The sequence below is a fragment of the Mercenaria mercenaria genome, chromosome 11 (assembly GCF_021730395.1).
Source record: "Mercenaria mercenaria strain notata chromosome 11, MADL_Memer_1, whole genome shotgun sequence".
In the NCBI taxonomy this organism is placed as follows: domain Eukaryota; kingdom Metazoa; phylum Mollusca; class Bivalvia; order Venerida; family Veneridae; genus Mercenaria; species Mercenaria mercenaria.
This window is the reverse complement of record NC_069371.1, coordinates 53,653,069-53,670,475: the sequence shown is the minus strand read 5'-3', so window position 1 is coordinate 53,670,475 and position 17,407 is coordinate 53,653,069. Positions and strand designations below refer to the sequence as shown.

General features: G+C 34.3%; 2 protein-coding genes across 5 annotated transcripts in view; one reads left to right on the top strand and one right to left on the bottom strand.

The window, feature by feature from the left end:
- The window catches only part of LOC123531301 (potassium voltage-gated channel subfamily H member 7-like), a 463,598-nt gene that overhangs the window by 266,088 nt on the left and 180,103 nt on the right, over positions 1-17,407 (top strand). The gene's annotated exons all lie outside the window — the stretch shown is intronic.
- Positions 9,168-16,385, bottom strand: LOC123532699 (uncharacterized). The gene is made up of 9 exons (XM_053517475.1): positions 16,267-16,385; positions 15,607-15,689; positions 15,112-15,183; positions 14,470-14,596; positions 13,554-13,651; positions 13,048-13,125; positions 11,739-11,931; positions 10,820-11,044; positions 9,168-9,425 (listed from the first exon to the last, which is right to left on the bottom strand). The coding sequence occupies exons 1-9, from the start codon at positions 16,313-16,315 to the stop codon at positions 9,187-9,189; spliced, it is 1,164 nt and encodes a 387-aa protein (XP_053373450.1). The 5' UTR covers positions 16,316-16,385; the 3' UTR covers positions 9,168-9,186.

The window sequence follows — 17,407 nt, the reverse complement described above, 5'->3', positions numbered from 1 at the left end:
CGCTTCGAGATTATATAGATTTGAAAGTGAAAATGAGGACGTGGGAATATGTACAAGTGGTAGGTATATCTCAAAACTATCAGATAATCCCCAAAGCAATGAACTGTTGAAAACAACAGCGTTTAATTTTCTCATATGCCAAACCGCTTTGAGGTATATAAGTTAACTATCATCCATTTACAAATATATATGTATGAAACCATATAAAATACCATATAGCCATCATGTATAATTATACATGTACCCATCATTATAGACTTACAAGAGACTGTTTCATTCCCTTATATGAGCCACGAACTTAATCATATTCCATTTTTACTCTAATATATTTGTTTTCTCAGGTATATATGGTCGAAAAATGTGCTATATCACACAATGAGATGTAACTCAATCAGTATGTGGAAGGTGATGAAGAACACACATTTTCATGTATAAATTATACCATGCCTTATAATTTCAAATTACATTGTATTCAGTATTTACAATTTCCTATATTTGAAATTGCAGTTTAAAAATTAACATTTCAATCCAATGAATAAGAAGATTCTTTGGAAGCATATAGATGTGTCCTAAATAAGCTAGCCTAGGAATCAGTCTGACAATTTCTAACTTTTTTTCTACCTGCAAATTGACATATTATATAACATCAGAAACTCGATGAATGCCAATTAACACTAATTAGCGCAAATTAAGTGGGATCTTTAATGCATAGATATTAGGTGTGATTTCCTCTGCTTTTGATTTTCCCATTTTGTTAGAAATCATTTTATTTTGTTTTCACATAGATCTAATCTTCATGACTGAACGCTTTTTTTCACCAAATTATACACGAGCTCTGCCGGTCTCCCTCAGCTCTGTGCGTAATATCCCACGTACTGGTTCACTCATGCTCTTATTTTTGTGAGTTTTTTTACCAGACTTTATCTAATGAAAACGTAAGTGAAAATGCTCATTATGGGGTGTTTAAAGAGATAGTTATTCAAATTGATGCATAATTTTTACCTCAGAGCTGAATATAGTATAGAGGAATAGCTTTTTTCGCCAACTGATCTAAATATTATAGTTTAGAAAACCATCTCCATCCAAAAAGCAGGGTTTTTCTCACTTGATACATTTTTATGTCTCATTGTTTCCCCAAAGGAAAGATTGTGTATCACTTTGTACAGAAAACTCAACTACTGTATGAATTGAATATAGGGTATTTATTTACAAAATACTGGAAAACAAAGTTACATTACAGTGTACGAAAAAGTAGGAGTTATCTATATCCGGGCGATAAGAAACCGCCGCCACATAGTACAAAACAATTAGAAGCTAACTAACGCTAAAAATACATATATACAAAGACATGTTTGTATAATACAAGCGACAAGAAACTAGAGCCAAAGAAAAACCGACAATTAAGTTGAACGTCTATAGACCTAAAATAAGGAGGAGGAAGGGGAAGGTGGAGGTTGTTAAGAAAAAATATACATTGAACTGATCCTTTCCGCATCCCAAACAAGAATGATTATCAAGACGGCGATTGGTTTAATCGCATCACGTGACTAGGGATCTCGATTCTCATTGGCTCTACTTAATTATCTCATCCACGATGCTACCTTCTGGTGTCGGCCCGGTACAATTTCTCCTTCTTTGCTGTATAGTAAAACAAGCACTTTTGGACATGGATTGTGAATTTCACAACAAAATTGCAGCATTGACAGCTCTGTATTTCTAAAGAGTAATACTATCCCAGTCAATATATCACAGAAAAACACCACCATCAACGATGAACTTTTTTGCTACACATCAAAGTATCTAGTCCATGTTTAAATTTCCCACTGACATCTGTCATGGTCACCAGTCTGGTGTAGTTTTTTAATCCTTCCGCACAGAAATGTAATCCTGAAAAACACACATAAAAACAACTGTATAAAGACATCAGAAATGACAAAAAATGTACACAGTATCAATAAATACATTGGGATAAATAACATGTTCAAAGTAGGGATAGCGTTAAATGGGAACTTCAAAATTTCAAAGAACTACTTTCTAGGTACAACGACCGGAAGTACTTCTATACCGGGGTGACACCTAAATCTTATCAAATTTTTAATTTAGCCAAATTTTTCCCATAAAATCTTGTAACTTAGGGTTTTGCGAGAAAGTTACACAAGACATTGTCATTGCAAAGAAAATTTTGTCCCGCAGAAACATTTCAAACATTAGACTACTTTGCGGGAAAATTGGCTCGGAAACCGGAATTTTGAAGAAAAAAGGCACATTACAAAATTTGCCTTCCTTCTGAAAATTTCAATCAGATTTTCATGAAATCAACTGTGATATCACTAGTTAATGCTTAAGTATGTTTTATGTAACTTTAAGCTTATTTATTTTTGAAAAATGATGTATCAAAAATGAGTATTTACTTTAAAATATGCAATTTTAGTAAAAAATGCATAATTTACCCACTACAATTGCAGAAAAAATGAAACTTTAATGATTTGAAGACCAAAACCCACAAGCAAAGACCAATATGTGATTATATTTATGACAATTACTGGAAGTAAAACAGATCAATACATCACAGTCATCTTTAAATGAATTATTTCTTCGGCTAAGCCGAACAATGCCTGAAACGCCAAATGTAAAGCCGATCCGCGCCATCTTGGAAGCAGGCAAGTGGCGGAAGGTCAAGAACTCCAACTGGAGCCAGACACAGCTCAGGGTACCCCTGAAACTGTCAAGCAGTTACTGACATTTTGGCTACAGTTCGACTAAAGACATTAGGACCAGAGGGCAATGCACCGGTGGAACATGTAAATCGCTTACCGAAAACTAGCCGTCATTCTGCGGTGTTACACTGGGAATCACAGCTTCTGCCCGCTCGACTTAATAGGTTGGTCTGGTTTATGGTAGCTGCTGACTGGTTGTCGATTCTAAATTTCCTTCTGACATATGGAATTCATCGCCTGCAAATGACAAAAGAAAGATTGTGAACCGGTGTCGGTCTTTCTGAGAAACAGCTGAGTGTGTGTGGTATAGTTCTAATTGTGATCAGAAACACCTATAGAAAAAAGTGACATAATATTCACAGATTGGTACCATCTATCATTTCTTTATCATTCTGATATCAACTGGTTCAGGAACTTTACAGGAAGTCTGTCATTAAAACACTGCAACTGAATAATTTTCTACATATATGTTAGCTGAAACAGTGAAAAGAATATTAAAATAACTATTACCAGACAACCTCTTTCAGCACAGACACCAAAGTATCTGAAATGCACTTTAAAAGAATTGAAACACATAAATGCTATGAAAAAACAACATACAGAAAAACATGAATAAAAGTCCCAAAGGAAAAGTCCTATCTAAAGAATGAAGTAGAATGAATCGAGCAAAACTGAAATACAAATACCGTCAAGTTGTGTTCCAGTCGGTACCAGGACAAATACATATTAAGGAAACTGCACGAGGCCGACCCAGGAAATCAGCCCCGTTAAAATTTTTCTTAGTAACACAGACCTGCGTTGTAAACCTGAAAAGCAAATCAGAATAGAAGCATTCCCATTCAAGGCAGAATGTATCTGACGACGGCCTGATGCGGGCTGAAGCTGAAAGCTCGGAATATGTTTCTAAACTGAAAAAACAAATGAATAAATAAAATAATACACAAACAACAACAACAACAACTATTTTATCACACTGAAGCAACCTCCATGTAATTCCCTGTGTAATACAACCAATGTCCTGTCAGTGTAAAGAAAACTTGTTATACATTAATAATGCCGACAAATGCACTCGGCACACCGGTAAGCAATGTCCTTCAATGCCAAAATGCCGGTAGCACATTGGATTTGACTGAAATGAGAAAAATAATTATTTCGTGTAATATAGTTATGCGTCTCATACGCAAGGGAACGACATTCACGCAATTTCTTTATATCATATATGAGACGCCTGCTGACTGGCTTTAACATCAGTGTAATAACACCGTGACCGGTTCGAGATCCAGGCCCGACAAGCAATCAGTCTCTCCGACTCCTGTTACGAAACCGACTATAGCCTCATTTATAAACCCATCCGGTCCAAAATGTACAGCTTCCACACATACGACACTGTTCATCCACGGTCTACTGCGGCACTATGTAACATGTTCACATATATAATACTTATAAATTCTTCGGAAAGAGACGCTATGCGAAATAGAATTTTTTTTAAAAAATTTAAGAAATTTAAATTTATTATTTTTTCTTAAAATTAAAGTGAAAAACTATGTGTCTTCTTTTTATATAGCCTTTTAAAGCTTCCTGCTTGTTCAGTGTCTTTGCACTATAGTAGAAGACTGACAAATCAAGAGGAGACAACTATTACTCAAATTTCAAAGAAAATTCAACTACTGAATTTTTAAAATTTGAATAAAATTAAAATTTCACAAACCTTAGAAATATCCTTTTAGCCACTGATTTGTATTCTTATCAGCTACTAGTGTGTGAAGTTTCATGACTGTAAACCCTATGGTTGCTGAGATATTCCACTTTCTGAATTTGCCATATAGGTGTCGGCCGGTACAATTTCTCCTCCTTGCTGTATAGTAAAACAAGCACTTTTGGACATGGATTGTGAATTTCACAACAAAATTGCAGCATTGACAGCTCTGTATTTCTAAAGAGTAATACTATCCCAGTCAATATATCACAGAAAAACACCACCATCAACGATGAACTTTTTTGCTACACATCAAAGTATCTAGTCCATGTTTAAATTTCCCACTGACATCTGTCATGGCCACCAGTCTGGTGTAGTTTTTTAATCCTTCCGCACAGAAATGTAATCCTGAAAAACACACATAAAACAACTGTTAAAGACATCAGAAATGACAAAAAATGTACACAGTATCAATAAATACATTTGGAATATAACATGTCAAAGTAGGGATAGCGTTAAATTGGGAACTTCAAAATTTCAAAGAACTACTTTCTAGGATACAACGACCCGGAAGTACTTCTATACCGGGGTGACACCTTCTATTACATGCGTCATAAACTTAATTGAATCATAAAACATAGAACTTTAATAGAAAATACAAATGGTAAACAAATACATAAATCCTTTTATATAAGTTTATATAAAATTTATAAAGTGACTGATAGCAAAACTGAAGACAGGTGAAAATGAGAAAAATGTAAATTTTTAACGGATATTATCTGTACCACACTGGCCATAGCTTTATCACGGGTGGTAAACGCGCAATCCAATTCCCGCCGGGAATACGCTTAAAATGGGTTGCGCAACGTCCGGTGCTGGTGTTGCGCGTAAAAAAAGACGAAATTGAGGTATGTGAAGTTATGATTTTGCTTAGTATGAGACAAGAATAAATTTTCTCGAAAAAAGCAAAATGCTATTCGACACAAATATGGTAATACATCATATGTGTAAAATATCTGGTTTGTAATTTATGATTCGGCTCTATTATAACAAAAACTCAGGCGACACGAAGCGTGAAAAAAGTATGAAATCAACAAAAATGGAAGTTTCTGACCTCATATGCCTAATTTGAGGACATCTGATGCTTTTTATGATAACTCAACTGTTATAAAGTAACGAATATCAAAATTATTTGCTTCAAATCCAGCTTACTGGGACATAATTGACAAAAAAATAGTCGGGAATGGGGTTGCGCACCGGGAATGGAGTTGCTCGTATACACCATAATGTATATAATGTATACGCGCAACTCCATTCCCGGGGCGCAACCCCATTCCCGATTATTTTTTGCCAATCTTTCCCCCAAAAGCAACATTTCATTCAAGTGTAGGTAATATTAACGACTGTTTTACACGTGTTTGATCATTAGAAGCGTCACATTTCCAGAGAGAAGGCACAAGAGTTAGAAAATTTGCGTTTTTCATGATTCCATGCTTTTTTGACAGCTCGAGCCAGCAGTGTTTTCGTGATAACAGAGCTGATTCTTAAATTTATAAGTTGGTATTTCACACATATGATCGTTATTCATTTTTGTGTCGAATAGCATTTTGCTTTTTTTCGAAAGCACTCGTAAATGTGTCATTATTTACAAAAACAAAAAAACACCTACCTCGATTTTGTATATATTGATGCGCAACACCAGCACCGGAAGTCGCGCATCCCATTTATAGCGTATTCCCAGTGGGAATTGGATTGCGCGTTTACCACCCGTGTTTATGATCAGATCAAGTGGTTCCAACGTTGTTTGAGAGGTGAATTTTACGCCAATCAAATGGAGAAATATGGCCAATACTACAAATTTCCGGTATTGTAAGTATGATTTAAAGGAATTTCTACCCGTTAAATAACGGATCAAATGTAAACGATGGGTGCACCTGGAGCGCAAATGTGTCTATGTTTTAGCACATGTGTCCATTTAGCTGAGATTTTTGCCGTTAATTCAAACACTTCTGTACAGTCCGGCGGGGGAAGGAGATTTTTGACAGTTTTTGACAATATCGCCTCAAATAGTAGTGTTTATCGGGAACAAGTAACTGTTAAAACACTTTTTATGTAAAGGGCTACCTCTTTAAACAAAGCGTGTGTATTTTCATAGAATTATTCAGGGTTGTTTCTGAAAAATCGGCCGAAAACCTAATGCAACGCAGTTTCGAGTGGGTCGCTATGCAACGCAATCAAGTGGATACCGTTCTGTGTCTTACTTGCGAAGTCTTATCCGTCTTAAAAACAGTCATTAAAGCCTAACAATGAATAAATTTAGAGAGTTTTATATCATTATAATGATCCCGCCATTTCTAATTTATTGTCCTTTTACATTTTTATGCTCGCTTAACATTTAACATATTTTTGCGGACATTGTCAAAAAACATCAACACAAAACATAAAGCAAGGATGAACATCGAACAATATCATTAAGTAAATAATAGTAATAGTTCGTAAAAACAAGAACCAGTTCAAAGATATTTATCTCCTGAAGGAAAAAAAAAACGTGTCAACACTATAGCTAATAATTTTTGAAATTATAGGAACAATAGTACTAAATAGGATAATCAAGCAGCTCTTCCGGGCTAGTCGGATAATGGCGGAAAGAAAAAAATCCTCATTGTTTTCATGTTTTATGTAAGCCATTTTTTGTTTTTATTTCATTGTGGGCCTATACTTGACATTTTGGCAGCATTGTCAAGGAGATGTTTCGTATTTATAGAAATGTGAACAAACCTTATTACTCATGTGATCTTTCTCACATTTTAGCTGTCAGTTTGGAAGATATTCCATAGTGTTGACCTGTCAGACAAGAAATCTCTCTTAGAAGATACATGACCCCTGCTTTTCTTGGTTTTTTTTGTGGTTTATAGGTCATTTGAGAACTGGCTATGTGGTACAGCTCTCAGAAAATTGCTAATTTTATATAGAACATATAGCAAATTCATTTGCTACTGTACAGCCTTATACGTCAGACTAACTTGATATTCACAACCAGAATGTCATATAACTGACTGATCTGCCTACTCCATAACATGGTATTCCCGAATTCCGACGAAAAGTCTCCCCTTCAGGATCATGGAGTCCATTCCAATTTACTGTCACAGAATTCCACATTAACCGATGTTACCGAGCATGAAGGGTGTTGCACATTCCATGACTTAATAAAACCGAATCTTCTTTATTTTGCTTGGTTGCAATCTATGTTTCCAAAGAATCTTCTAGATTTTATTGAATGTCACAACAGCAGTCTCAAAGTGCAATGTGGCAGATGTTAAAAGTGTCTCCGTACTTGAAATCAGTATTTTTATGGCCTTTGGGACAATGGAGTACAGTCCAATTTACTGTAATAGAATTCCACTTAAGCCGGTGCTACAGGGGTTGAGAGGTGTTGAACATTCATTACCTGCTATCATTTTGCTTGGTTGTGTTTTATGCTTCCAGGGAATATTCCTATTTATTTTACAAGATCCAGATCATGAAATTGTTTAAGAAGCTTAACTCTGATCGTCATAATACAGTGCAAGAAGACTATAACCAGTATGTTTACCTCCCTTTACCTAATAATCTAGTTACACAGCTTTGTGGACTATACTGGTCATTAATAGAAACACGTTCTTAATTGCCGTATTTTATCTTCTTAAACGTTGCATAAGTATTACAAAATGAGACTGTGTTTATGTCTTTATCCTTAATGTTTAAGTACTTTTATAATTTTGAAGTAAATCTTAATTGAAATTGCTATAAAGTTTAATTTATTCCTCCAAAATTTCCATTTATTACTGTTCTGGCCGAGGGATGATATTTGTGTTAAAGCTAAGTGTGTTCCAGCCGAGGGCTGATATATGTGTTCGAACTATGTGTTTTTTAGCATTAAAAATAGATAAAAGTAATCATTTGACATATGTAACACTAAATAACAAGATTATTGGTAAATAAGTCCATAGGACGAACATTCGTCTGACTCCATGCTGACTAAGTAAATTGTTTGCGCATGTTCGACAGGAAGGCGAAGCGCGCAGTTGCGATGGCGAAGCAATACAGTTCGATGGACTGTCATCATCTTACTGTCTTGCCACGCCATCGTGCTGTCGTGTTATCGCCAATTGTACTGTCACGCTTCGCAATTGCGCTATTGCGCTTCGCCATTGTAACGTCGTACCCGCGGGCTTCGTGTTCTCTTGGCCCTAATGAAACACCATAGTAAGCCTCAAAACGAATTGCTTTAAGCAATCTAAGGTCCTACTTGTGTTCTCTTCATCAATAAGTGTACACCATTGACACACCATCAGTTGAACATTTCCGTTCTTTGTCTTCTCGGCCGTCTCTTAACCAGAGAAGACTGCCGATGATCATTCTCGCATACCAGAGGTCTACCATGACTCCCTGGTTGTTCATCTTGTGATTTTGACGAACTTCTGATGGATGGCAATAGCTGATGATATACTATTTAGGCATTCGATCAATGTACTTAATTCTTTTGCCATTGTTTGTTCTCTATTGTTCAGCTGAATAATATTTCGGAACTGAATACAATAGTACGATGGAATATGTTATGTTAAAATATTGGTTTCATTTGAACCTTCAACTTGTTTGAGCTGCTGATAATTCTTCGCTATTGTTTATTAATGATTATGATAAAAACTGACCTCGACTTTCTTACTTTAAGAAATGGCATACATTGGGCAAATTAGCATTCAGGATAATTGCAGTTAAAACATTTACATATGTTTATTGTTTTTCACATATGTAATCGAAATGATCTTTTTCACAATCGGTATCGTGCCATGTGTAATCAGTATGTTTTGGCATGTAAACACAGTCTTGATCAATACCTTTGTGGATATGATTAGGTTGGTTGTGCCCCCAGTCTGCCAAGGAATCATCAACAGGATGTTGGTTTATCCATAAGAAATGATCGTTTTGGTTGAAATCTCGTGCTCCTATCCAAAAGCCAAGGTGTTGAGACTCTAAAAATATTCGTGTTAGTTTTTTAAAGGTTGTCACCAATCATAATATGTAGTTTGCTTGCATTTGCTTTCAAATTGATTAAACCTAATTTGACTTAATATTGTTTGAATGTCTATAATTTTTACTTTTACTCTTTAGAAATGTTACAGAAAATACAAAAAATGGACCATAGACATTATGATAATAGGCTTATACTCTATATTATACACTTATTAAACAGCAATGGCCGGTTTGAAGTGGTTATAGCACGACTAAACCTATATATGCAGAAGGGCGTAATCCCAGTTGCATTATAAGTTTAGGAGTGCTGATAATTTCTTAAGGAACGTCGAAGCCATTTTATGAGTTGTTTATTACATACTTAAACACAATTACTGTCTCGATTGCTAGAATCAGTAACTAATGGTTAGAGACCACCAATTGTTTTCCCATAGACTTACATTGTAACATTATGGCGTGTACGGCCTTCCATACATCGAAACATGTAAATCTAATTACAAGTTTTTCAAGAACTATCTTAGTTCTACCAAAATATCGACGAAAAACATATGAATATTGATACTTTATTTAAGTAATTTTATCGTGAATGAGATGACCCCCTGTTTACATCACTGACATGGCGGGAGAAATTCGTTTGATAAAACTTTTTTTCAATACACATAGAATGTAGCAAATTTTGTCAAAATGTATAATAAAATACTGTAAATGCAGTGAAAAATATCAATATTGAAAAAATAATCACTTCCTGGGTTTGTTTACATGACTGACCAATCAGAACGCACAGACGTTACCTTATTCCCAGGTATACACTTACCTCATTCCCAGTAAGTTCCCTGTACTTTTTTGAATTGGTGGTCTCTGACTTAATATAAAATATCGACGTTAACGAATTTTTATCGCGACGTCACAGAGTAAAATGACGTCAAAAATGACGTCACGTATCCATGACGGGCCAATAACCAGTTATGGTGCCTTTCTTTCGATTCCGGTTAATTTGCTTGTGCTACATAATTTTGTCCTAGGCAGTTTTGTTAGTATTTATAGTAAGGTATTTAATAAGTAAATGTTGTATACAATTTGCCCTATATCATGAATTTTATGTCCTCGTGGACCTTTTGACCTGATGGAATATTGAAAATAAACTAACTAAATGAATTACTTAACTTTGGTCTGCTACCAGTGTCAAGTGATTTCTTTTTATATAAAACTTCAGTCGTATTTTGTAAAAGTGCTTATATATGAAAAGTACTATTGGTATTCTGCATTAATTTAAGATTTCGAAAACCAGAAAATGTTATTTATGATTAGATTACATGGAATGTTATTGTTCAAAATTGAACCTTTATTTCTTTATTAACAACGATAATATAAAACAAGGAATTAAAAATTTTACCCGCAATTTTGTTTCTCATTAACACGGCCTTTTCATACGTATCTAGGACAACAAGATCCCCTCCTTCCTGCTTGCATGCATGACGTGCATCATTCCAAGTAGCATGTTTTAATACCATATGAACGCATAGGTGTGTATTTGCATTCTGTAAATGAATGTAAGGCCCATGTGTGTCGCAGTGAAAGTATGCATTGTTGGTAGGTATTGTTGTTGGATCAATTGTTCCTAGAGAAATGAAATAAATGTGAGGACTTTGTATCTTTGTCTCGAATTTAAATGTATAGTAACTTGGAGGCCAATAAGTAGCGTGTGCCTTAACAAACACATCACCGTGCACAATCAGAACAACCATCTGGTTAAATAACATTTATACAATCTGGTTTAAAAGTTTTGTATTTGTATTGAACTCAACAGCTTTTAACCAGAGGGAAAAATTCTAACATTAGACAAGATGTTCATTAAACGGAAATAAAAACATGATATGATCCTTATATAAATCACTGGTCCATTGTTTGTGATAAAAACAGGTATACAGTTCAACAATAAGTCGGTAGTTCTACCGAGGTGCCTACAATGCAATGACCAGTGGGGCACCTAGAGTCTTCATACACCATCAAAAGAGGAAAGTCGCTATCTGACCTATAATTCTGTCGGTATGACATTAAATCAAACGAAAAACAACAACAACAACAACACATTCGCTGGACTAAAGTCAAAACTTGAAGAAAAAATATGAATATTTATTTTTGATGTCATGCAATAAAACACCATTGAACATCTGACAATAGGTCTAGTTATTGACCGGCCATACAATAAGTGTATAAAATAAGGGACATCGTTAAACCCAGTGAAGTTAGCTGGTTGTTAGTGATATGTTTCTTATTATGTATGATCGACCTAAGACTACATGACAATGTACCTTGAGTTGTGAAAATTGATTGTGTTGACATATCTACAGCTGGATGTTTTGTCCGTGTTGTATGAGTAGTAAGCATCTTTGATGTCGTGGTAATATTTGAAGAAATACCACAATGGTCGTTACACAGATCTGTTTTACAACACATGGGAGCACACTTGCGACTGCTTAACGCTTTTGACACTACGTCACATACCTAAAGTAGGGGTAAACTATATAAAATTGTATTTTAGTCAGTGAGAAAAGCAACATCATCCATCAAATATTTGTTTTAGTTTTTCGTCTACATAACATTGCCATATATCAATTTAATGATCAGTAAAAATGTACTTCTTTTGACTTTTCAAGGTGAGTTACACATTACTGGAATAAGTAATATTTTTTTTTAAATATTTTTTCTAGTAAAGCATTCTAGTTTTTATACTGTGTTATCATCTGTAATTAAACAATTTACTAGTCCTTCTGATATTAGCTGATGATAATATAAAATGCCGATAATGCATTTCTTTTGATATTTCCGTTTATGTGGAATTTGTCCTGCTGCCAACTTTGAGGTACCAAATCAAATATATAAAAAACATCACTTGAAACACCGGACGCAAAGGAGCATAATAGCAATCTCGGCTTGACATTGTTCATGAGAGGTAATTAAATGCGCAACACTTCCCAAACCCCGTAGCATCGGCATAAGAGCAACTATGTTATCTATGTTTTAAATAGAATCCATGCTTCTTTAAATTATAATAACAACACTGGCCAAGTATGGAGCGACAATTCATGGCCTCCACACTCCTTTATAAGACCCATATTTTGTTATATATTAGCGTCATTTTAACAATATGATACCAAAGATATACTACAAAACATATTTTTACAAATTACTATACATTGTAATAATATTCATCATATAGTTCATACACACATACAATGTATATTGTAAACAACCAGGAACGTTTACCCATTGCTCGTATGCTCATGAAAACTATTTAACACAAGGTAGCCCGCGATTATCTACTACCACAACTTAACAAGTCACAGAAGGTGGTCAAAAATTGGATAATAGCAAATCGCGGAGATTCAAGATTTTTTGTCGTTGTTGTCACGAATCAGTCTTGACATACGCATAATATACGCCATAAAATGACCTAGCTATAACAATCCCTGGATGAAAGCACGACGCATGTGTTAGACTGGCAGTATAAACAAAGTCGGGGTTAGTTTACTTTCAATAGTTGGTTTAGTGAATGATTTATAAGCATTAGCAGCAACATTTGTAAGGTATGATATGGTGGATGTAGTAATTAGATATTACCTGTTGTGTTACACATTGACCTTTGTAGATTGTTTGCGGAAAACCATCATATTGAAGTAGAGAGTACAACATACACAACTGCAATGTATAAATAGAAACAGCCGGTTATCATAGATTATCAAAGCGGACACATACAATATTCACGATATGGCAAAATTCTCAATATGAAATTTAACATATTTAACATATTTGAATAAATCAAACGTCTTCGAGTTTAAACTCTGACGTTCAATATCAATGGTAGTGCGACTTATTTCATGTCAATAAATATGATTTTATTTGATTGACTGGTTTTCTGTTGTAAGGATTGACTGACGTAAACAACTGACTTATGTAGTAACTTGTATGAATAATCAATTAGCTGAAATATCACCTAACCTCTGTCATAGCCTAGCCTAAGAAGACTTTAAAAAAGATAACAGTTCATAACATATGTACTATTACACTACACTGGACTATCGTTTACGAGTATAAAAATATGATTAATACGCATTAATGGTTGTTACCTCGTTTTTACCACAGATAGTAACATCATTGCAAGCTTTAGGATCAACTGCAACATCACAGTTAAAACAGTATGGACCTCGTTGTGTGAGAGGAATTTCTGAAACATATCATAAAACGTCTGTCTGAAAATTCAATGGAAGCAGTCTCGGTTTGATCACAAGACGTCATGAAATGTGCGACATACCTTGCATCCTCTAATACGGGCTTAAGTAGACTGGCATCAGTCGTTAGAGTCATTAAATGTAAAGCACTTGGCCATAAAATCAATACTCTCTGATACCACTTTCTGAAAAAATTTACAATATCTCTTGCCACTGTCTCTGTTGAGATGAGCCTAGAGAGAAAATGTTTTTTTTTTTCCGAGAAAATATCAGTGTCAGTATGAAGAAACTAATATTATTACAGATTATTTGATCTCAACAGACTTTGTTAGTCTTGGGCTTAAGCTGTATTCTTCCAAAGAGATGCATTGGATGACCCTCATAATTATCAAGAACATTGAACAACATAAGGTTACGACTGTCACACGTTGGCTGCTGATGAGAATGTACTAAAACGTTAAAGAAGTTCAATATAGAACTCGATCAAAATAATAGCAGACTAAAATAAATTGAGTCTGTTTATGAAAGGTAATGAACTGTGCAACACATTCTCCTGCGAATCCTAACACTGGATTCACAGTAGCATAGAGATAGACTTAATATACTTTATGATCCATTAAGGTATCAAGTTAATGGTACTGTTAAAGAAGCTTTTGTAACGGGTAATTGTTTGGCCACGATTTCGTACTTCAAAATAATTTAGAATTATTTATAAGCATTTTAATGGTACATGTAAATCAATGTAGAATATTATTAAAATACTGAAAAATGAAATATGTGCTTTATCTAATAGATGCTTTCCCTAGTAATTTACCGCTGGTTCCACAACCAATCTTGTTGCAAAAATCGTTCTTGCAGCATTCCATGCATGTTTTGATGCCAGAAGGACTTTGATTTTTCGACCTTTTCCCAATCAGCGATGTGCCACTAGGAGAGCAACGCTACAATCAATTAATCATAAGCAGTTGAGTAATTGTACTAACTGATGTATATTCTAATGAATTATTGTGTATGAAATGTTTTGAATTGACAAATGCTTTGTATGGACATATTAAACAAATTTCAATTCAACTACCCAGCTTAATTGACTCAAAATAGATGTACATGACAATATACCAACAATGAAATACTGTAAGGGTCGTCATTTTCTACTAGACAATCATAACATCTCTAACATAATCGTCATACATGCTGAACTGGAAAAAGTTCTTTGATTTGAAATATAATCTAAAAGCAGTAAAAACAATTCAGTGCAGTATTTATCTTTTGTATCATTGTATAGTATTGTATTGAATAGGTACACACTGTGTTAGTCAAGATATTGATGTAAAATGAACAGTACGCAGTTTGTTTTGGTCATATCTAGTATACAAAATAGTATAAACATCATTGCAGTTATTATTTTACATCTTTATATAATTTCCATTTCAATAGTTTGTAAAGGACGTATGCATACCGTATTGTTAAGACATCCAGTGTTAAAAACAACATTACCACCAGTGGTTACTAATTGCTCTGTGAAACAATACTGAAACGTGAAAATTAACTTGTGCTTAATTCAAAATTATAAACTGTTGAAACACGGTATCTGACATTCCAAGGGAGCGGTCGTTTTACTGCGAGATAACCGAAGTTCGACTTAAAATGATATTTTGCACAGTCACGTGTTTTCGGGACGAAACTTGAAAATGTCTTCGAAATAGCCGGAATTTTAGATAAGTGAGTTTGAGATATCGAGATTCAACTCCTAAAATGTTTAAATTAATATCAATTTTTCTAAATCAATTATGGTTCGAGCTCAGCTGTAGCACTGAAATAATGCTTGCTATTTATGTGGCTTTATAACTTTTTTCACCAACCTGAGTAGTTTATTATAAATAACTACCACTTTATTTTCATAAGAATTCACTGCAGATTATTGATGGAATGTATCTATGCAATAAACGATCACCTCGTCGACTCCGCATTCTATGACTTTTGTACAGTCACGTGGAAATGGAACATACTGACATTCAAAACAACGAATGGCATCACCTATTAATATATCTACAGTTTTATATAGTGGTTAACGTTACAGAAATTCAAAATCATTTTTTACAATAATCAAATGTATAACGTTTCTTGTAGTACTTACTGATTAACGTTTGCAAAAAGGTAGAGTTTTTACTCAGGTATGCGATCCTATATTACACATTTACAGAAAAAAAAACATCGCTTGAACACGACAGGACAGGCAAAATCAGTTCGAGTAATCGCAAGTTCGAGCTTGAAACAATATACATTATATTGGAATTTTGCCGGGACCTGACGATGAGTTTGAGCGAAGAGAATAATAATAAAAATGACAATAATGAAGATATATCCAAAGTTTCTTGAAATGGGCAAGAATCCAAAACTCTGAACAGAAGTATTCTATCTGACTGGACTTTTCATCATTTTTGTTCGGAACTTTTTGTTTTTTAATATTATAATCTGTATATATCAATAGTTCTGAAAATATCATATAAATGCATTTAAATGGAGTTATTTTCAATGGCATGATCTGATATAATATTGCTAAAAGAAATTGAATTGAAATATAATAAATGAGGAAATAATCCACAGTACGTACGGCGGTTAAGCAGACAGAAGAATATTCCAAGAATAAAAATATAAGACATTTATTTTAATGAGTGAAATTCTTTTCTTTCGAATAATTGCGCAACTGAATATATACAAAGTTATAATGGCATGCATTGTCGCTATGGAATGATAAGGAATCACCTCTTGCTCTACACTACTATCTTGAAAGTTTGAACACAAGGCTTCAATGTCATTTATAGCACATTTATATATATGTTTCTTACCATAATCACATAATATTATACATCTGTAAGCCGTGTTTTCTTTTGTCATGCTATAAATTTACTTAAAGTATCTCGCATATGTTTTCTTAATGCTTTAATCGCATTTTAAATGAGATTAATGTCAAGTATACTGTATACGACATAACAAAAATATCGCGCATTGATAGCCAAACTAAATGACTGTACATGTAAATCTGGGACGAAAAATGTCGTTCATCAAGATTTCGAAGATAACATGAACATGATTGACTGGTATTGTACTCAGTGTTTCTTAAATTGTTTTTGTCCTTATTTTCCTATTTGTTTTCCTTGTAGATATTTCTATCGTTAGTTCAAACATACAAACACAGCTATAGGCTTTTGTTTTGGAGGACTGTGTTCTTGGAATGTAGCTACAATTACCACTGTATTTTGTCTTTGTTTTGGCACGTTTCGATAATTCGTTTAAGGTAATATGCGCCACCTAACGATTTTCAACGGACTGTTATGAAGTTTTGCCAAATTAAAGTTGACGATATTTCCGATTGACTGGTATTTTTTCCAGTTTTCTGTTATTCTCCATTTTGCAGCTGTAAATCTTCAAACATTACCACTAACGTCATTGTTTCAGCAGAACGCAAAATGACGTACTGGACAGGTTTTTTAAATAGCGTTTTTATATACAACAAAAATACGGCAAAAATTCTTTATTTTCAAGTTTGTATTTTATAAACGCAAAACACGCAGAACTGACGTCGAGTTTCACCCAAAATTTTGCGTGAAGACGCCCATATTTAAGAAACTGCCGGATAGTTTTTTTGAATAAATTTGAACAAGCGTACAAAATTTCAATCGCTATCGATTCCGTAAAAGAAAAATGGGGGTCATCGTTTTAGATTTTGCTCTATTTCCCGTGGCGCTTCCCCT

Coding starts and splice junctions, on each gene's coding strand:
- LOC123532699 (XM_053517475.1), bottom strand. CDS start 16,315: ATGTCTTATATTTTTATTCTTGGAATATTCTTCTGTCTGCTTAACCGC. Junction 15,690..16,266: donor CTTCTGTCTGCTTAACCGCC/GTACGTACTGTG, acceptor ATATATTAATAG/GTGATGCCATTCGTTGTTTT. Junction 13,652..14,469: donor GATTGGTTGTGGAACCAGCG/GTAAATTACTAG, acceptor GATATGTTTCAG/AAATTCCTCTCACACAACGA.